At 41.5% G+C, this 21,172-nt stretch overlaps 1 protein-coding gene across 37 annotated transcripts in view; it reads right to left on the bottom strand.

The window, feature by feature from the left end:
- The window catches only part of ptprda (protein tyrosine phosphatase receptor type Da), a 292,349-nt gene that overhangs the window by 28,398 nt on the left and 242,779 nt on the right, over positions 1-21,172 (bottom strand). For 12 of the 37 annotated variants that reach the window (XM_078106299.1, XM_078106315.1, XM_078106304.1 and 9 more), the window contains 11 exons: positions 14,575-14,763; positions 12,681-12,698; positions 10,578-10,688; positions 6,542-6,811; positions 5,213-5,794; positions 4,813-4,958; positions 4,292-4,436; positions 2,362-2,667; positions 1,281-1,474; positions 905-931; positions 331-448 (listed from right to left, as the gene is read on the bottom strand). In XM_078106299.1, the coding sequence (XP_077962425.1) occupies positions 331-448; positions 905-931; positions 1,281-1,474; positions 2,362-2,667; positions 4,292-4,436; positions 4,813-4,958; positions 5,213-5,794; positions 6,542-6,811; positions 10,578-10,688; positions 12,681-12,698; positions 14,575-14,763 (2,106 nt within the window). The remainder of the gene's footprint in view (positions 1-330; positions 449-904; positions 932-1,280; positions 1,475-2,361; positions 2,668-4,291; positions 4,437-4,812; positions 4,959-5,212; positions 5,795-6,541; positions 6,812-10,577; positions 10,689-12,680; positions 12,699-14,574; positions 14,764-21,172) is intronic. The other 25 variants (XM_078106308.1, XM_078106309.1, XM_078106312.1 and 22 more) reach the window with 9 other exon arrangements.

The raw sequence follows: 21,172 nt of genomic DNA, 5'->3' as shown, positions 1-21,172 counted from the left end.
CAGTTGGTCTATCTGGGTGTCGTAAGTTATTTTACTGTGGTACAACGCTGTCAAAAGGGCTGCGTAAAAGTGCTGAACTTGGGCTTGCTCTCTCTTTTACTCCCTCTCCTTTTTTCATTATTTTTAAAGTGCCTTCAGCGGTGACATGTCACACCAGTGGCAGAGTTATTGCACTAAATGAGACAGCAATTAGCTGCATTCACACTTTACACGCTCGATGACAGGAATATATGGCTAGCCCTTTTTTCCCCTTATTGGTTGCAGTTTTTCCAGCTTTAGAATAGAACGATGAAACGGTATAGCACTGAACCACGGTTGCGGTTCCAATACCTGCGCCAGTGGTGGTGATCAGTTTGGGCTTGCTGCGTGCACCGTCGCCCTTGGTTGTGTAGGCTCCCACAGTTACTGAATATGTGGTCTCAGCCTGCACTTCTGTGATGATCATTTCCTGTAAAGATGCAGAACTTGAGTTGCAGGACACTTACCTGCTAGCATACGAGCAAGGAGCGAGATACACGTGTGGATATGATGTTGGCGCAATCATCAGGAAAAACACAAAAGCCACATTCTCTCTGATGTACTTTAAAATTGAGGCATGCTTCTGTGGAAAGGAATTGGCTTGAAAGGCTTTGGTAAATATTCATCTTTGCAAAAAGATTTCTATTTTGTATGTTGAAAGGAGATTTCTCCGTTAACACCAGACGACTTCAAACCTTTAAGGTAAGTCCAAGTGTTAGTCAAGGATTCCATCTGCTTTTGTCCAAATATATCTTACGACGCTGAAATAGCACTCAAGCTATTACTTGAATTGCTGAGGTATTGAACTCCTAATGCACAAAAGACACATGCTGTTCATGCAAAAGATGACTGCAGGGGAAAAAATATTGGACTTTTAACTACTCACATGTTCGGTAGAATCATCATATTCCCACTGATTAAGATATACGAATATGGAGAGAAAAGAGACAAAAAATAAGGCTAGGTACGGAAACAAATCACTGGTGAGAAAATGTACACACAGTTTGTCTGCAATCATCCAGTCAAATTGTGATACAAATCATCCTATTTAGACGTGTAAATAAATATGCACAGAACCTCTGCATCCACAGTTAAACGGTAACTGCTGTCAATTCAGGTTAATTATTAATATGGGATAATGACTCACCCCCCCCCCCCCACACCAATTAACGTACTTTCCTGTAGCGTATGTAAAGCGGAGAGCGAGAAAGCAATGCTTTGTGTCTGAGACATGTGTTGGCTGGTTGAAAAGGGTGTTGTACCTGGGCATCATCCATCAGGATGTCCTTGACGACCGGCTGTCCTGTGGGCTCCCCATTAACCATCCTGACATAGTGCACCTGGTACCCTCGGATCTGACCGTGCTGCTTGGTGGGCATCGGTGAACGCCAGATCACTTTAATTGATGAGGAGTTGACAGCCTCCACCTCGACTTTACGAGGTGGCCCGCTAGGAACTGGAGGGACACCATGGGATAGAAAAAAAAGGTCAAAATTATAGAGAACCCCTTTGCCCTCTTTTTTTTTAATTTCCTGCCCAAAAGCCGTGGAGCAAAATGCTGCAGTGACCAAAAAAATCACAAAAGTGCAGCAAACTGCAACAAGCACTGCATGACATCGATATTTCAACAATGGTAAGGGGAAAAAAAACAATAGCAAAAACAGGTCTGACAACTGACCTAATCTCGAAACACTAAAAATGGGTAGAGTGGATTTCTAAAACATAGAATAAAAATGTGTTTAGCCAAAATAGAAAAGTGGAGCCAAAGGGGGGGCTTCAAGTGTTTCAAATACTTGAAGCACTACAAGAATTTTGGCTATGGTGGGAGGAAAATATGAATAGAAAAATGATTCTATTAAATGAGGGAAAGAGAGAAAAAATATATTTTTTAAATGGCCTTCAAAAATGTCTTTCACCTATTGTCTCTTCCCACTGTCCAGAACTTGTCCTTTGGCCAAGTTCAAAAAAAAAAAGAAAAATTCATACAAAAATGCTGCTGTTCAAAAACATCGCAGAGAACATACAAAAATTGGGACAGTTGGGACAAGACGTTGTCGGCCTGCAGTTAAAAACGCCATACCATGTGTTGAAATTGAGCAGCATAGGAAAAAGTAAAAAAGGTGCTTTTGCAAAGTGAGTCAGAGTCCGTGTGGGTGAAAAAGTTCAGTCCAAAAGAGGGCTAAAAGTGTCGAGTGGCGAGAGTCACTTGCGATAGAAGCAGGCAGAAGGGGGTAGAAAAGAGGGAATCGTAGACACGGGCAAGGTTGTTAGTATTCGACGGGGTGGGTTAAGAGGGGGGCAGACTTGATTTTCAGCCGGAGGTTGTTTTTAGCGAACACATACCATCCTCTTCCGTGCGGATGAGCTGCGGTGGGCTTTCCGGACCCGGCCCGACATCTGTGTGAGCAGTGACCGTCACGCGGTAATCTGTCCATTTTTCCAGGTTTTCTAAAAGGTACTGTGAGCTTTCCGGAGGGATGCTGGAGATCCGATGAGCAGTAGTGTCCTCCCCTTCACTTGCAGCGTATTGGATGGTGTATTTCGTTATGATCCCATTTTGTAATTCCACTTGGGGGGGCTGCCAACTTACCAGGATGTTGGTGGAGCTGGGGCTGTGGCAATTGACTTCCTGAGGTGGGCCTGAGGGTTCTGGTGGATGTGTTGGTTTTGGGTGCAGGTGAAGGGTTTTTTGGTTTGGTCAGGCCATTCATTGAGTTTTTGTTTTAGTTTTAAAGAAGTTTCAGTTTGGTTTGGTCAAGATGATGATGATGATGGTAGAATTGACCAAACAAAGGGGAAAAAAGGAGAATAAAATGAAGACAGACTTATGTAGGTAAAACCAAAAGAAATCAAGGAAACATATAAAATACAGGCAAAACAAAAGGCAAAGACTAACACAAATGTGTACACCATGATAATGATCGGAAGGTGCTGATTGGAAAAAGGAGAGCTTTAACATATGCAACCTACCTTTGCCATGAAAAAAAAAAAAAGAAATATATATAGGGTGTATATATATATATATATATATGTATGTGTGTGTGTGTGTGTATTAAAAAAGGAAACGAAAATAATATATCCTAAGATTCTATTAGATCATTTTTATTCTAAAATTACTGACGAAATAATTTAAGATGAAACCATTCCAAAATGAATGAAGTAATATCTAAGACAAATTTGGCAAGCAGTTACCATCAATCCAAAAACATAAAGGTTGATGCTTTAACAATTTTAAAATAGAGAAAATGTTGTATTTGTCACCAACCTTTCCGAAGCCTGTTGGTTTGTGGTAAAAGCCTGATTGTCAACAGAGAACTTCCCAAGGAGACATGACTGATTTATTAGATTCTGATAACATTGGCATGCACTTTTTGATTAACTACACCATTTACCTCAGAACATACATCTGGGATGACTTTGAACTTTTATACCCACCTCATCCCTGGGTTTCAGAGACCTCAGATTCATGTTAATGTGCCAAACAGATCAGTGTTTTCCAACTGATGGTTCAACAGGAATTTTCTGACTTTTCAAATCAAGAATTTCATCTTGTCACCAAATCCCTTTTTCTTAAAATTTTGAATTGTTTTATAAATCGGAGGGCTGTTAGGTGGAAATGTCCCTAACTACAGAGTCAATACTTGGTTTGAGCTTTCTATGATATGGTTACTCCAAAACTTTCTGGATTGTAATTTGAATTGAGTACAAGCATCAATGGTGGAAATGGGAAAATCCCAAGTGGTTGTTGGCAGTGCAGCTACATAGAAAGCTCATTGAGAAAATCATCTACTCTTTTATTTTTGGCTGACATGAAATGTCAAGAGACGAGGCTTCCTGACATGCCCTTTCACTGATGAAGAACATTTGGGTAATGCAAAAGAGGGCAGTCGTGTTTGTAATTAAATTATTTATCATTCACTTTAGTTGACTGTTTTTGCACAATGAAGGTGCAGAGGGGTATTTTACGTGACCGTGTCTCCTGACTTCACAGTAAAGCCGGTGTGCGCTGTCCATGCAACCTTTTCGAAGGGAACACTGCATGGTCAGGTAACACTTGTTGAGTATTCCAAATCTCTGCATCTTTTCAAATGCATCAGTCAGTCAGAGAAAAGTCCAAACGACCAGATTTTTGCTCAAAAAACCCCCGACATCCGCGGCACTTTTTGGGGGATTTCCCACTGAGCAGTACACTTCAATTTTAGAATGCATTTGAAAAAATGTTCTTTCCCAAATAGTTTGAACTCCGATAAGTCAGATAAGGAAGAAGACCTACGTGTCTGTGGAGTTTCTGCCGAGATCTCGTTGGTGTAAGCCCCGACTCCGTGTTTGCTACGGGCCGCTAGGCGGAAGGTGTACGTTGTGAAGGGCTTCAGGTCCCTCAGTAGGTATGTTGTTGTCGGCTCGAAGCTGATACGTTTCTGTGGAGAAAGTTTTCCCGTCTGAGTACCAATTGACTGTAAAATGTTGTCATAAAAACTACTACAAGCACCAACTGGGCAGTCATTTGGCTGTGTTTTCTAGTGTTGTGTGAACTTGTGTAATGTTATTGGAATCATTATTGGCTGCGCATAACTAGTTTCCATAAATATTGTATTGATATTAGCTTAAACTACACTGGAGCCGGTGATAGCAATACAAGAAGATATACACATTTATATTCACTGTATTTTTAGATGTCATGTATGTGAAATGCAAAGTAGTACACAAATTAAATTAGAATGAATCCTTTGTACATTGCATGAATTATCTGTGTTGGTTCTTTTGGTGTTATAGGAAACAACAAAAAATGATTACCTCCTCTTTGTCATCCCTCTTCCTGTACATAAGTTCATATCCTGTGATTTGGTTTTCCTGTCCAGTCTGCGCAGGGGCAATCCATGACAATAAAACACTTGTTTCTGATTTGGCTTCCCCTTTGAAGTCCGTTGGTTGGGAGGGAACTGCGAGTGGAATAAAGAGATTCATTCATTTATCATTACATCTTTCACTATTTATATTATACTCATACTGGCACTGATGCCACTTTGTGTTAAGGTATTGCTGCAGCAGAAAAAAACAACTAAGGATTTAAATTTGGAAACAAAACTAGATTTTATTCACTCGAGAAAGCCAATTACGAAAGTTAGTAACCTGACATCAAATTGTTTGTGAAAATGTGTTAAATCATCGACAAATGAAAGGAAACCATTATTACCTCCCGTCTTAGCGATTATTTGAAGGTCTGCGGAAAGAGGTCCGTCACCTACTGAGGTGTAGGCCAGAACCTTGATGTAGTACGTCTTATTGGGGATGAGCCCCTGGATGGTGACAAAGTTAGAACCCCGAACGATCTGCTTCTCCCAGTAGTTGACGTCCTGGGCCGAGTCCATGGTGTAGTAGACTCGGTAACCCATGATCTGCCCGTTGGCCTCCTCCGGTTCGTCCCAGTGGATGACAGCTGTGGTGGTGCTCAGCATGTGACCTCTGACTTGCCTCGGCGCCGTGCTGGGTGCCTGCTCTGCGGTTTTGGCCTCGATGCTCTCGCTGGGTGGCCCCCGCCCGATGTTGTTGACCGCCACCACTCGAAACTCGTAGTCCGAATAAGGGCTGAGGCCTCCCACGCTGTACCGAGTGGTGGCCACGCCATCGATCTCCTTGTACGAGTCTTCTGAGTACTTGGACTTGTGTTGGATGATGTAGTAGGACACTGGTTCCGGATTGCCAGAGTCCCACGTCAAAGTTATGCTGGTGGCTGTGCGCTCCGTCACCACAGGAGTGCCAGGGCCCTTGGGCAATGCTGCGATTATAAAAATGACATGAATGTTATTAGGGATACAAAGTATACAGAAACCTCTGTAGATGAATGCATTTGATGTCATTGGACACATGAACTTTATATTGATTTTTAGATTGTCCAGTTATATATATACTTTATATTCGTAAAAAACACAAGTTGCATTCGAATTTGTGTGTCGTTAATCTTGGATTTCTCAGTGTTTATCACTTAAATAATTTAACACTTGAATTTATTGCTTTAATACACTGCTGTAATATCAGGACGATAGATTGTCTTTAATGCTATCTCGAGTATGCTTCTGGGGCAGCTTGCTTGTGACTAATATCTCCATGTTATGTCAAGGAAAAACAAAGCCAACTGTGTGTATGTGAGTGAACGTGGCAACGCCACCGTGTAGATATGATTCTATTCGGACACGTTGCCAGCCTACAGAGGACACCAAACCATACCTGCTGCGTTTTACATCCCTCCCCCGCCCCCCTCCTCCGCTACCCTTTTGCTAACAGAAATGCAAAGCTGCTGGCTCCGTAGCTCTCCAGCTGAGAGATAAGAACTTCCCCTATATTCTTGATCTGGCATCAAATACACTGAGGCTCGTGCCGAGGCTTGTCTACAGCTTTAAAGGAATCCTCCATGGATTCGTTACCGTGGCAGTTACATGACTTTGGTATGTGCATGTGTGTAAACAGAGGAGCGCGCCGCTGGGCACGCAACCCGGCCTTTGATTCCGGAGAGGCGCAGCTTTACCTTTCACCGTTATCTGGGCCACAGCCTCTATCACCCCCAGGGTGGACATGGCCACACAGGTGTAGTTGGCCGACTGGCGGACGTCTGTGAGCTCCAAGACGTTCCGTCCGATGGGCATGTCGTCCTCTGGCGTGAGGTCTTCTGCACCCAGCATCCACTTGACGTACGGCATGGGAGAGCCCACCGCCACACATGTGATATTGACGCTGCCGCCCGGCATGATCTCATTGTCTGTGGGTGGAATGGAGAATCGCGGCGGCACCCGGCGGACTGAAAAAGACAAAATGTGGCGTGAAAACCAGCCAGAAAGTGGAACAACTTTAAAAAGAAAATCTCTATTCTCCTCAAATGCTGCCAAAAGAAAACGGACCGATTAACCGGTATACATTATTTTAGGTGAAATGTGAAATTGTAGCATGTAAATTAAATTGTTGTCTAGATAGATAATTTACGATTGCTTGATAAACGTTAGAAAAAAAGAGTTGATCCGAGACTTACACAATTAAAAGGTGAATGAACAACAAGAGTGCCATGCAGAGAATATATACCACCTTCAGAACATATGCAGAACTACACAAAATTCTGGAGATTTCACAGCGCGCCACAATTGTATGCAAAGAAGCAATGTTTAGGCTGTGTGCTTCCAGCTGATGTGAGATAATGTGCCGTGTCACATGCTCACATCATACAAACATAAATACTACATACATTGGACACGTATCAAGGGATGTTTCCCCGGAATACTCAGTGGCTCAGTGAAAAGTAGAAACTAGCGCTGTCAAATGTTTTGCATTGCCTCCTTGAATAAACCTTAGTCGTGGCAAAATCAACCTTAACATGTCCCCTTCTTCTGCCTTCACTTTTAAATGTGTCTTTACTTGTGAACTCGCAGGATGAAATTAAAAGTTCTGCATACTTTCTTTATGGTTAAGAATTGAATGGCGACTGAAAGGTCTTGTGCTTATCACAAGCGGACCAATTATGCTGGCGCTTAAAGCATTAACGTGTCCCGCTACACTTTGTTCTCCGATTGTACAAATCATTCCAAATCAAATTCAACTTATTAACTGATTCAAACTATTTCCACACGACTTCTGTCTTCAGTAAAGTTTCTGATAAAAAGCAGAGCGAGTCTATTCATATTGAAGGTTCTGAAATGAAACTTGTCTAGGATCTCATGTCTAGGATCTCGACAGGCCACATATCTTATAGGAGTTCGATTAGATGCCCATAGACAGATGCATTTCAATTACTCATCGTTTTAATTTCTTTACAGTACAATTCTGCATTTTGGAGCACATTAAAAAAAGGTCTGCCATTCGAGTAAATAGGTGTGGTAAACTTGTTTCTTAATATTGAGTTTTAGTTCGAAAAGGATGTTATCGCCCTGATGTTTTGTCCTTGTAATTTCCATAAAAATAATTGTGTTATTAAAAAGTTATAAAAGTGTTATTTTTAATAACCTACAGCGATATTGATTTTAGTCTGTATTTATGCATATCATTTGACAGCGCTAGTGGATACACATTCCCCCCCAAAACCTCAAAGAACAAGAGACACTCTGAAGTTAACTTAAATGTACAACATTCATAAAGCACATGGATGGCTTCAAGAGTCCGTCATGCATACAAGAACAATATGTGACTTGGTGAGGCAACCGTGTAAAGGGCAGTCAGGTGGAAGAGGGTTACAGGGGTAAAACAAGTGGTGACGGGTCAGAGGGAAATACGTCTTAAGACAAGGAGTAAATTAATGGACAAAAAAACAAGACAACATATTGTACCTCCTCAGGTTTTACTTGTGAGGATTCTTTTACAAAATGTTTGAAGTACTATATGTTTAAGTATGTGGATAATTTAGGTATGAGGGGGGGAAAAGACAGGGACTACCGGGGTATTGTTATAAAACATTTAGGGAGTAATGTCAGTCTTCCTGCTCGTGGTATTTGAAATAGCAAACTTAGCTTTGGTTGGACTATTTATTTAGTTATTAAGTGAACTTTAAAGCTGTCACTTTTAAACATATGGGATACTGGTATTTATTGCTTGCTAATTGACCCATCTTTTGAAACAGCCTTTTACAGCAGTTCATATTTGCTTGTGCAGGTATATCAACTGCAATTCCTGCTGTCTGCTTCTTGTTTCCGAGACCATTCTGTTGAGAGTTCAGCTCTCCCTGGAGAGGAAATCTAGGGGAACTGTTTGCATTATTAAATAGGACGTTTTCTCTCACTCAATATTTAATTAATATCCAATTGGATCAAGCTCCCCGCGGACATAATTTTATCGCGCTCATTTGAATACCATTGCAGTTGTCGCGTCTCGTGGATAACGCTTTAAATACATCATACTCTGACGACTTCCTGCATAGAAACCGAGGGACAGTGTATAGTCTCAGAGGGCAAGGTTATTTTTTTACAGCTTGCCGCTTGACTTTAGTGCCCATTTCAACAAAGGCTGGAATTTGCTTTAACATACTTTTATCCCTGAGAAACTTCAATCGGAGCGAGCACCTCAGGGAAAATCTGAGTGTACTGATGCTTAAATAGACCAATGGAGGGAAACATTCTGTGCTCACATGGAGATCAGCATTAAGAGCACAATGAAGGATCATCTGGGTCACAATCTTCTTTTCTTAACTAAACTAATTTGAAAAACAAACTGTACGGCTTTTTTGTCCCATTGATCTGCCGTGAGTCATCAGAGAGACCGAGCAGGAACACTGACAGGGCGAAGGTTCGGATAAGGTCCGGGCAAAAGGGGATGACCGTGCAAATAGATCCTCAGACGTGTGCGAATACCGTCCCGTACCACCCCGCCTCCAAGTACAGACATGCACCACGTGTCGGACAGTCAAGCATTCTGACACAGACCAGGGGCATTCTCGATGAGAACACGAACATGGAATGAGCGATAGAGATAAAAATGATATGAATAAGAGAAAAAAAAGCTTTTTTGGCCAAAAAATGAATTTTTATATATATTTTTGTGTTGTGTTCAAAAAGTTAAAACACACCAACCTTCTCGTAGCTCTGAGAGATGTAGAACATTTGATGCGGAACAAAATTAAATAAGGAAAGGAGAAAAACAAGGGAAACACAGAGAGTAAAAAGGCCATCTTTTAGGCGTTAAACTTAAACAATTTAAAGGATCTCCTGTCGCCAAGGTGCAGGTTGCCCCTCGTATTCTCAGATTTAAAAAAAGCAAGTCTGACCTGTTTAAGCTCAAACATTGTAAAATAGAGAGGATTTTTACTTTAATACATATTCTGTGTTTAGCTTAAAATGAAACAAATTTAATTCAAATTAATATATTTGCTCAATATGCCTTGTATGTAATATTGATTACAAAAGCTCATCAAAAGACTGTAGAGGATATTAAATTTACAAAAACAAATGTGTACAAATCTTATAGAGAATTTAATTATCACAATACTTGACAATAAATAAGTAGGTTTTGCTTCATCCTGTAACCGTGAGAATGAGTAGCAGAAATTGCACCACATAGTGTGAATTATAGTGAACGATTACAGCTTCTATGAAAAAATGATTACTGAAAGCGAGCAACTGCTGCCACTCAGCATGTTCTACTTTTTTTTTTTTTACTGTCGGTAAAACAAGTGACACTAAAGCTGTTCTTGCGATGTCGATCAATAGGGAGAAAAGAGGCCAGGGAGGATCTGTTCACGGCTGGGGAAAGAGTTGGGAGCGATGGAGGAGGGCCGGCCACCCTTCACTACCTCCGACAGTCGGGTTTGAGAGGCAATTAGTGGATAAACAAAGCAAGCAGTCTAGTCATGTGTGTTAGACTCAGGATAATCAACAAGGACCAGATTCCGTGGGTTCAAACCAGTGCGGGTAAGTCAAGTGCAAAATAAAATAAAGATCCAAAAACAAAGCATACTTACGATGGCCACACAGGACGTGGCCCCTGCAGACTTTATTGGCTGATTTAAAGGTCACTCACGCATTTTAAAGAGAACATTGATATGATGTTTAATAGAAAGCATGCATGCGCCGTCCACGGGTGTTTCCTACCTCTAACATATAGGTTTGCTGGGGCAGAGTAGCGGGTCCCGTCGTTGTTGGTGGCCACACATTCATACTTCCCCTGGTCAGACTCTTCGCTCTGCTCTATCTGGAGGGCTCCTGGTTGGGAATAGCAAATGGGGTTGGGGAGTATGTTTGGTTAAAATGTTGTTGTTCCCATAATGTCCGCTACTAAGCGAAATATTAAATAAGGACAAAAGAAGATGCATAACCTCAAGGAGGCCTACATTAGCCTCTTTCATTTCAAGTTTTTCTTTGTCCAGTCAAGCTTGAGTAGTTGGACAGTTTGAGGAAAGTTTAAATTAAGCCATATCCAATGAACTGCATCATTAAAATAATATAATATGTTCTTGCCTCTTTTACTTAAAACTCTATATTTTAAAGTCTAGCCCGCATCATTATCATGGACTGATGCAGTGGCGGAGGACTGTTACCCTACTAGGTGAGGGATAGCTGCACATGGTAATCATGCAAGACATTGCAATACAATGTAACAGGGCTAAAGTAACAACAAGGGAAAATAAAATGACATATTGTCCAAATCTAAAAGAAAAGAAAAGAAAAACACCTAAGTTTTCTTTCCGTCTATAGTACTTTTACCTTGCTGATGACTCCTTTAGAGAAAAAGACAGATTTCTCAAATGGCTATAGGATCTAAAAAGACCCTAATCCTATCGCCAATGTCCCAAAAAAAGTCATAATTTCACTTTGAAAAATAGGGGCAAGCCCTTCAATATACAACATGTCACTGGACTGGTCAATATGGGGATGAGTGATACTGCTTCAGGGAAACATGGATCAAACAAAAAAGGTTTACAGTATAAGAAAGCAGCATAACAAGGGAGGACAATTAAAAGAAAAATTTTGGTGTGAATTTTAGCATATTCAATCACAGATTGAGTGTAATATTCCCCTAACTGGATATGTGGGGACTTCATCTCTGTGAAGTATATTTAAAAAAAGGCAGCCCATACAAAAAAGGGAAAAATGCTGCTCAGATATTTGGAAAAATGTTAATTGAAGTATTACGTAAGGGGAAACCAACATATAACCCTCAATATCAAAAGTTTTGACATGCAAATCTTGGCAAGAAATGGATGTCGGCACAACTTACAACCTTCTGACAACCCTTAGCTGAAAAATAAAATGCAATTGTATTAGAAGACAAAATTCAAAATATCGACCTGAGGCGACAAGAAGGTAACCAACCACTGCTTTAGCTTGTGAAAGCTACAAAAGACACCCATAAAAATCCACCAATGGGATCAGCAGTGTGGTGTCACATAACCCAGGGAAAAATGGCTTTATGCATCAACAACTCTCCAGCTTCATGTCACACGGCAAAAATGAGCCAATCAGGTCCTCGCCAGACTCTACTGTTTGCCTTCCCCAAACCCTGAAGAAAAAAAGTCAAAAAGTAAAATACGCTCCAAACCCAAGAAAAGTAAGAAAAATAGGTGAAAGAGAAAAAAAGCACCGTAGAAACTTTATCAAAAAAGTGGTTGTTTGGGCTTTTTTGTAGAGGTACAGGAGAGGAAAGCAAATAGAAGAAATGGAAAAAAAAATATTTGCAAATATAGAAAGAATTCTTTGGGAGAAAAAAGCAGAGGAGAGGCAATGTTGTCTTCAGCATGCCTGCGTGATTCCACAGCATCTGTGCATATTATTTAGTGCTGAACAAGAACAGCTAAGGGGGAAAAATGCTTGGTTGTTTTAGTTGGACAAAAAGAGGGACACATGATTCGCTATGGCCAAAAAGAAAACAAAAAATGAACGGAAAAAATATAGTTTAAAAAAGTAATTGTCATTGGATATGCTTATTCGAGCCAGGGCAAGCATATCACAACTGAGCTAAACAGGCTCTTGAAACCAGAATACGAAGGAGTAAATAAAGCATAGACAAAGAAAAATGGAATATAAATTTAGTCAAAGAAAATAGGACAAATAAGAAGGAAGGTCCATATGAATGTAATGGGTTTCGGTCTTTGTAAACGGGACAAAAATGGAGGTGATTCGAGTGAATGAATGGGTTGACAGCAAGAATGAATTTATATTGTTTTCATTCTGTGAACGTCAGTTCAGCACTCTTACCTCTTATTGGTGTACCACCTGGGTGGATAATATGAATGCAAATAAGATTAGAAAGGAGAAGCATTAGTACGAGTAGATAGAGGCTTGGGGCTTTGGAAGAAGAATCAAATTAGATTTAACAGGGTACGTAAATGAGAAAGAGAGAGAGGGTAGAGAGAGGGTGGAGAGAGAGAGAGAAATGTTCTGTACTGGCAGAGAAAGACAGGATTCATCATAGAAAGATCATAGGTCAGAGAGAAGAACTTGTACATTGGTGTACCACGGGGAGGTGCCATTTTGGAAGTGGCAATAGCTTCTGAAGACCGTCTCCTGAAGGGAGAGACTTTGATGACTTTGTGTATGAGGTTGTGAGCTCGAGAGTCCTATTCAAACAACTTGAGATCCCTTTGCTTCACCTGAGCTAAGCAGAGCTGGTCACCTCCCTAAAACTCTTGGTATTCCCATACGCACTTTGCTGGTGTTAAAGGATAAGTGAGTACGTGGGGGGGTCAGTGAGTGAGTGAGTGAGTGAGTAAGAAAGATGTGACTACGATTGGGCGATTATAATCTCTAGATAAAAGTGACCCTAAAGCTGGCAGTGAGGGGGCGTTTGGACACCTTGGGGTGAGGGAAGTGTATGTGCCTCTAGTAGTAGCCCTGAACCTGAACTATCTGTTAGTAAAATGCATGCCATGCATTTTGATAGTTGTTTGAGACATGGAAATTAGTGGGGGGGTGATGTGTGCTTTAGAGCTAAGCACTTACCAAAGGATTCTGTAGATTTAAAAATATAGAGAGAAGAAAGACAGCATAAGAATATGATTATATGCTTTAGGTGAGTTTAGTTAACAAAAGCTTTTCGTAAATGCTTTATCAACTGCGTGAATCAAAGTCGCACATTAGAAATAAGGGTTAATTCTACACAGTTCTGTTGGGGAAAAAAAGTCAGATTAACAAGACGCTTTAACAAAGGACAGCTGTGGAATCTGAAGACAGGTGGTCAGACATACAAGACTTAGAATTTACACGTAGTTGTGCTAATGTTGCCTATTTCGTGGGCACATGAAGCTGCAAGCTATGATTTATATTATTTTTGTTGGAATATAGAATATTCTCTGAAATAGTATTGAGATAGTGAAATCAAATGGGGTATTCAAGCGAATGGGTATATTAGCATAATGTCACAGGCAAATAAAACATAGCTGGCATCTACACATTAAAGCAGGGGCTGTTAATTCAAAGAATCTAGGGTGTTAAGGGGGGGAGCTTTGTGAACTACGCACTACTGTGGCTGATTAGAGTTTAGAAAACCTAAACCTTAACCTAAAGAAATTTCTTATGCAATTTCCATAGTTGAATTGACAATGATTCTTTTTCTTTTCAGCACATTTGCTATTGTTTTATTGTGGACTCCTTAGCAGATTTTGAATGAAGCTGGATGTTGAATTTGCAATTGTTTTTGGGAAAAAAAGGCATAAATGAAGAGAATGTCCAAAAAAAACCAACGCTGCACCAATGCAGTGTGCAGGAAATCAACACAGAACCGCAAAATAATTCATAGTAAAAAGTCACAGCAGTGAGCAATGAGGCCAGAAGTTAGAGCAGAAGCCAGCAAACACAGAGGGGGGGGGGACACTCCCAACAGCCCATGACAACACTGGAAGACAAAGGGAGACGCACAAACAAACAGCACACACCGGGGCGCACACAGAGTAGAGTAGAGGAGAGGACGTAGTAGAAACAATGCCATTACCTACAAAATTAAAAGCCAAATAAGAAGTTAAATTATGGGAGGAAGAAGAGGATGAAAGAACAGAGGAGACAACGGGGGCGGGGGGGGGATCAGGTAGAGAATACCGAGAAAGACGACCCACCCCGCTGTTTCGTAATGACGTTTTCAGCGGAGGAAACCTACCCGATCGGAGCTGTTTGATGCGCCCGTTGTTGTTGGTGGTGTTGACGGGGAGGAAGTCTTTAAACCAGGAGATGTCCGGGTCGGGGTTGCCGCTGGCGGCACAGAGCATTGTGGCGGTGCGCGTTCGCTCCACCACTTTCAGCTGTGGGCCCATGTCTATGGTGGGGAAACCAGAGGGCAGCTGGTCCTCTGCAGAAAGACGAGAGGCGGCGGTGTGATTCACAAGTCAGGGGTCAGAATGAGTGAAAGGCGTAGCTACGGTAAGAAAACAAACAGGTAAAATGAACAACACCACCATTTTGGCAGCTTCAGGCAGTCGAAGGGGAAGTTTTGAGTTGTGTTTGAGGTAATACAAATATTTGCTTCCAAGCAACACAACATCTGCCAGTGAGTCGAGCAGAGAGCGAAAAAACCCCAGAATATTTATTAAAATTCTGGAAATGACAGGAAAGAAGAAACCGCAGCGACACAGGATAACCTTTTGAAGTCCTTCTGATAGCGGCGGGCGGCTTAGTTGCCTTCAACACTCTGTCTTGTCCCCCTGCCTATGTCTCAACTTACCGCCTTGAAGGAGGCGGGCTGCCTCTTGCTGGCGTTTGAGATGCGGGAGGAGATAACTCGCGTCGCTCCTTGCTTCAAACATGTTCTTTGAGCGAAAACAAAGGCAGTCAAAGTCGAGGGAACGTTTTGTTTGAAGCAAACGCTCTGAAGGGGAAGTATATTTCGAGTATATTTGGCTCGCGGAAAGAAATGATCTTCCAGAGGATTTGGAATTTTTCATGCACTTTGAGATCTCTGTGTGCAGTGTCGGCCTCTCCGTGAAGTTGGGGGGGGGGGGGGGGGGGGATCAGACAAGCGAGACCTAAATTCTAAATGCCAATGAGGTTTGTGTACACCTTAAGTTTTCCCTTCCCTGCTGTGATATTGCTAATTAGTGTCTTCCGCTGCTCTCGTAAACTGCACCTTTTTTTGGAAACACTTTCTTCATTAAACTTTCATGAGGAGACATCAGTCTGGAAACAGCTTTGAGATGCAACAGCCTGCACGCAGCCAAACGGCAACCATGGCCGCCTTCCAACAATGCTTTTGGCTATCTGGCATGAGGAACCAACACGATGGATAAATCTTCTCAGGAACAAACTGTGTTACAAATGAGTGACTTCAGACGGAGGAGCAAAACTTTCCGATGCAACTCTGCGTCCCTGCCTGAACCGACATGTGTTTTGACAGTGGCGGAAGGGTATCGATGCTAAGAATGTTTTCAAACCAATCACAAAGCAGAGTCTTTGGTCTTGAACCGATTTAAAGCATTTCTCTCTTTCATCATGCACACTTAGAACACTGGTCATTTTCTTGGCAGCTGTGCACTGTTAGTTATACCGGTTTATCACTAAGTCCTTGACATGGTGCGCAATACATAGCAGACATTAATCCCCCTCAGTATCCATTAAGGTAATGGGAGCTGCCCTGGCTTTACTCTAGTTAAAAGTTTGTGGGGGGTTTTCTTACACAAAATTGATTTACTGTTAATTAAAACAAACAAACACTTTAGTTTACATCACAGTTTAAGTAGGAAACAACCAATTCTAGTATAAAACCTAAAGAAATCCCCCTTTTACTCTTTTGAACTCGTTGCCCCTGTCGGGGTCGTGGGATGGAGCTGCACGGCTGTGGATGGTGTGTGATATGCATTTTATGTAATTATGTGACAGGCTTCAATGACTCTGTTAGATAGCATCTCGTTCTATTTCTGATTTACAATGTTAACAAGTACATTTTGTGACACACAACCATGCATTTTCTTATTTGTGTTTTTACATATATATGATAGTTGTGATATGATTTAGTGACTGTCGGCCAGAGTATCTTATTACTTCCTATATAAGTGTACCGTTCCCAACTATTAAGGAGGCTGCTCATTCAAATAGAGGAAGACAGAGAGGAGGGTGAAAGGAATTAAATGAACAGGGTCGCCCCTTTTCAAGCTCCCTTCAGCCTCTTCAAGGTCGAACGGACAATTAGTTGATTCAACAGTGAGTTAAAAGTATACCTGATCAAACACAATACCCGGAAGCTAGCCAGGGAGCATCAGTGCATGTTGTATATAATAATTGGATGTGACAATCCATGCAAACTAAAAAGCAACCCCTGTGAAATTGCATATATATTCCAAACCAAAGAGATCATAATTTAGTTGTCCCTTAAGAAGCTATGACTGTCTTCATGCTGCCTGTATCCAATGCCCCTGTTTATTCAGCTTTCCGGCGAGGAGAAGAGTGCGTGAGGCAACATTCCTTTTAAATTGTAAATAGTGCATCTTGGGGTTTTGCAAAATCTGGATCCTTTAAAATATTTGGAGAGTAAAACCGCAGCATTACTGTCTGATTTACTCTACTGGTTGACTGCGGTTGTGGCCCACTGATATCGTAAAACATATAGAAATGAGGCCTGGGTCGAGCGTACAAAGGGCGCGCTCACCAAGCCCATCCCCTATGTCCTGTAGAATGGGTTTGTTACATGATGATAGCCTCAAACTCTGGTGCAGGCAGCTGATACGACTCCAGGCAGTGTATTTAAAACTAATGACCTGTTACAAAGGGTTTCTGGCGTCTTGCTCAGCCAGGAAATGTATTTTACAGCTTTGTGCACTGGCGCTCATCGAGAATGGCCACAAAGTCATGACTTCAACCGTGAGGTATCTCCAAAAGTTTTCTTGCACGGCATTTGGAATTAAGAGACACGGAATAATAATCAAGTGCGTTGACGTTCTCAAGCTCCTTCCCGCTCGCAGCAATACCTCCACAAAGAGAATTACCGTTGTGATAATAAACAAAGCAAGGGAAATCAAATGCATTTGCTAACTTGTGCTGTGATTAACAACTCATGCCAGCTAACCCAAGGCAAAGAGACCAAAATGACATCAGATGAATTCATTATTGGACATTTTGGATAAATTGGATTATTCCAAGCGTTAAAAATAAATAATAAAATGATGAATTAACCAGGGGCCGAGCTCCAAGTATTGTTTCCTATGCGCTGTCTGCAGGTCTAATACGTGTCACAAGGTTGGTTCTGGACTTGTGGTTACATTAATTACCAACGAGGAGCGAGGTCCCAACCCCTTTAGAGGCCTCATCTGCATCCTTATCGGAGTAGAAATTGGAAATGATTGGCTTCCAGTACCTCGTATTTGAATGTGTGTTTTGGGGCTACTATATGCGGTGTGACTCGATCATACCACCACAAGCTAGCCAGCACAGTGAATGAAAGTCAAAGTTGAAAAGGTGGGGAAAAGAAAGAACAGCACAGATTTCCCCTGCTTCTTTATTCTACCTCGCTGTTAACTGCAATCTCAAGGACAGCCTACAAGACAAGGGCAGTTTCAGCTTTATAGACCCATACTGTATATTCAACAATGGATCTACACACTAAATGAGATGGAAGGGAGAGAAATGCTGAAGTCACCTTCTAAAGAAGTGCTGAGCACTGGTGCTTGATATGAAAAGACTCCCAATGACAATTTGCACACATTAGCCACTGCCAGGCTATCAGGCCATATGAGTCTGTGGTGCCAAGTATGGGAGGGGAATAAAAAGGACTTTGGCTCAGAAAGTACCTCAGTGAGCAGATTTCTGCTGAAGACATAAGGCCCGTGGACATAAACTCAACCCATTAGTAGATTATATCTATTGATCACTCGTATAAAAATATGAGCACAAGTGGAATCACATTTTCCGCGTACAAAAACAGTGTCCATTTCGGTTTCTAAAATGTAGCTTGAGAGCGGCATCAGAACGGTGTCCTCACGACTTGAGTTACTAACTCATGTAACAATGAGCCTGATATATATTCTAATATCTGCCCAGATGCTGACAGCTCAGGGAAACTGGCAACATAAAACCAAGTAAAAAAGAAGGTTCCGCTCTCCTGCATAGCGCCGACCTGCACTGTGTCTTTTTTTCTGGTGTGTGATAGACTTTACACATAACAGGGATTTTGCAGGAAGCAATTACACAGTGGGTTGGTGTTGGTAGTCTGGTAAAAATGCATTGTATCAGTAATGATGAATGACATTTATATAGTGGGTAGTTATGTCAAAATACATTTCAGCATCAGTCATTGCTTTGTTAAACAATTTCTGGGAAATGCTAATAAATCTGAGTGTTAATCATATACTTAGGTCTAATTAAGTGACATGTGATTTAATGCCACGGAAATCTCATTTGGCTCCGATATTACAAATTAGGTACTAGGGAATTAAGGAATAGAATAAACCTTTGTTGCACTGAACTTTCCAAGTGGAGCCATAAAAACAGGAACCTTTCCGGTCACATTCAGGCTTAAGTTCTGTGGTTGCTGCACAAGGATTGGATTCGCTCCGACCCTTTTCTTCCCAAGCGGAACATGACTTTTTACCCCCTGCGGTTGAGGTTATTCTTCAGGGAAAATCCCTGCGGGCCGAAATAAGATATATCTGTTGGCCGTATTTGAGTGGATACAATCTCCTCAAAGAGCTTGTCACAGGTCACTTGCTGTGTGTCGAGACCTATTGTTGTTTGAGGGTCCCTCCCCGTCGCAGATGCTGGATTAGGGATAAGTGTGTGAATTTGGGGCAGATGTTTTCAAGTAGGACATTCTTACAATTTACACTACTTTTTCTTCTGCCCTGAAGATTATCCTTGCCCAGTTTAGGGCTCCATCTGATCCATGCTACCCCCTCCCCAGATAATATTTTAGCCAGAACAAAACGTCACCCGTGGAGAGTGTGACACAACTGCTTGTTTTTCTCAGCAGCCCGAGCCAAAGCCATTTTTCCCACCACACCACACCATATCATTAGAAGTTGAAGCATAGTGATTACAGCTCTTTCCACGCAAAAAGCGAAAAAAAGTTTTTAGAGGGTTGGGGTGCTAATCACGTTAATCATACAGCACTCTTGCTGCTCACAAGGACGCTTGTTTCACGGTTTGCTAATGCATTAGATGACCTAGATTGAATTAGGACATTCATAAACTCGTAGAAGGTCATTGATAAAGAAAATCAATGCACACAATAAAAGGATAAAAGACTTGTGGAAGTGCAGTAACATGGTGGAAAGGAAATCTTGACACAGATAAATAAATGACATTTAACGGAGACTGTCAGAGTGGATGTTTGGTCCTATTGACACAGACCTTTTTTTCAGGAGGACGTTGTTGATTCGAAACACATTAACGTGGCAACATTGTTCACCACAATGCGTTGCAGGCCTAGTTAATACATCCGCTCAGAGACGCCCTGAATCCCCTTCAACTAAATGTTCTGTTCGGCTCCTGTTCAACCGACATTCGATTATTATTTTGTTTTACTTTGGCATGGGAGAGGAAATGTTAATTATGCTTTTGTTTCCACACAAACAAGATTACTCAACCAAACGTGAGAGCTCTTGATTAACAAAGGCAGACAGCAATTCCATGTTGTGCCAATTCTATGACGCCATCCGTTCCATTTTTCTCTTTCGCTAATGTTTCAACACTTTCAGCCACATTGTTGGTTCCCTTGCTCTACTTACAAGATGCAGGTAACGCAATGGGACAACGGTGTACTTTTACAATCTAGCACCGAATGATTGACAGGCTCTAAATGTGGGCCCAGGCTTTGCTTTATCAGCTACCTGCAGCTTGGTTCAACTATTTCAAACTTGGACTTAGATAGTTACTTCTCTTAACACTCCATCCATCACCTGGACTATAAACCTCTACAAAGGCAAAAGTCTTTCCCGAATCAATTTTGACCGTAGGACTAGAGCCTGTATCCCTTGTTTCCAATGCCCAATGAAATAACAGACATTTGATTATTGATTTAAGAGACGTATTATCTTTAAAGTATGATGCTGCGTTAGACAGGGCAGTGACTTATTTAAGATGCCACAGCACACACAACGAGACCTGGATTTGATTATATTGGCAACATGTTTTGATGATGACTACTATTGCACTCAGGCCTGGACATTGTTGTCAGCGTGTGGACGTTTTAGCCCCGTCTCAGGTAGAATACTTGGAGTAGTATACATACTGGAGAATACATCTAGTCAGCATTCAGAGCATAAAAGCACCTGTTGTTGAGCATAAAAGAGGGATGACAAATTGAGATGTCTTCATTTTCCTTAATGCACAATGTTTGGCACATATCGGGTCCAGTCTAAAGAAGATGATATAGGCCTCCTGGCACCTGCACTGGCTAGATACTGCTTAAATAATCCAATAATAGAAAACAAAATGCTCAGCACTTTATCTAATAAGGCAGACAGCGGTGTGTGGAAAGGGAAAACTCTTAAATGAATCTCCCTGGGTTGTTTTTCAACGAGTTCACAGGCGAGTAACCTTCAGATTGTTTTAAAACATTCTGTGTACTGAGACAGATTTCGTTTATTATTACAGTTATGCAGACAGGAAAAGACTCCAGTGGGCTCAAATCCGAGGGCACGTTCCAATTATAGGTCTGGGACCACAACTATTCAAGTTTCAAAGCCTTAGACAAACTGACATGAGAATATGTTAACTAGCGAGGCATAAATTATTTCCTGTTTGGGTTTACAGATGTGTTAGTGCAGGTCACA

This window comes from Gasterosteus aculeatus, chromosome 7 (assembly GCF_964276395.1).
Source record: "Gasterosteus aculeatus chromosome 7, fGasAcu3.hap1.1, whole genome shotgun sequence".
Classification (NCBI taxonomy): domain Eukaryota; kingdom Metazoa; phylum Chordata; class Actinopteri; order Perciformes; family Gasterosteidae; genus Gasterosteus; species Gasterosteus aculeatus.
Note: the sequence above shows the minus strand (reverse complement) of the source record. Positions and strands in the feature narration are given on the sequence as shown.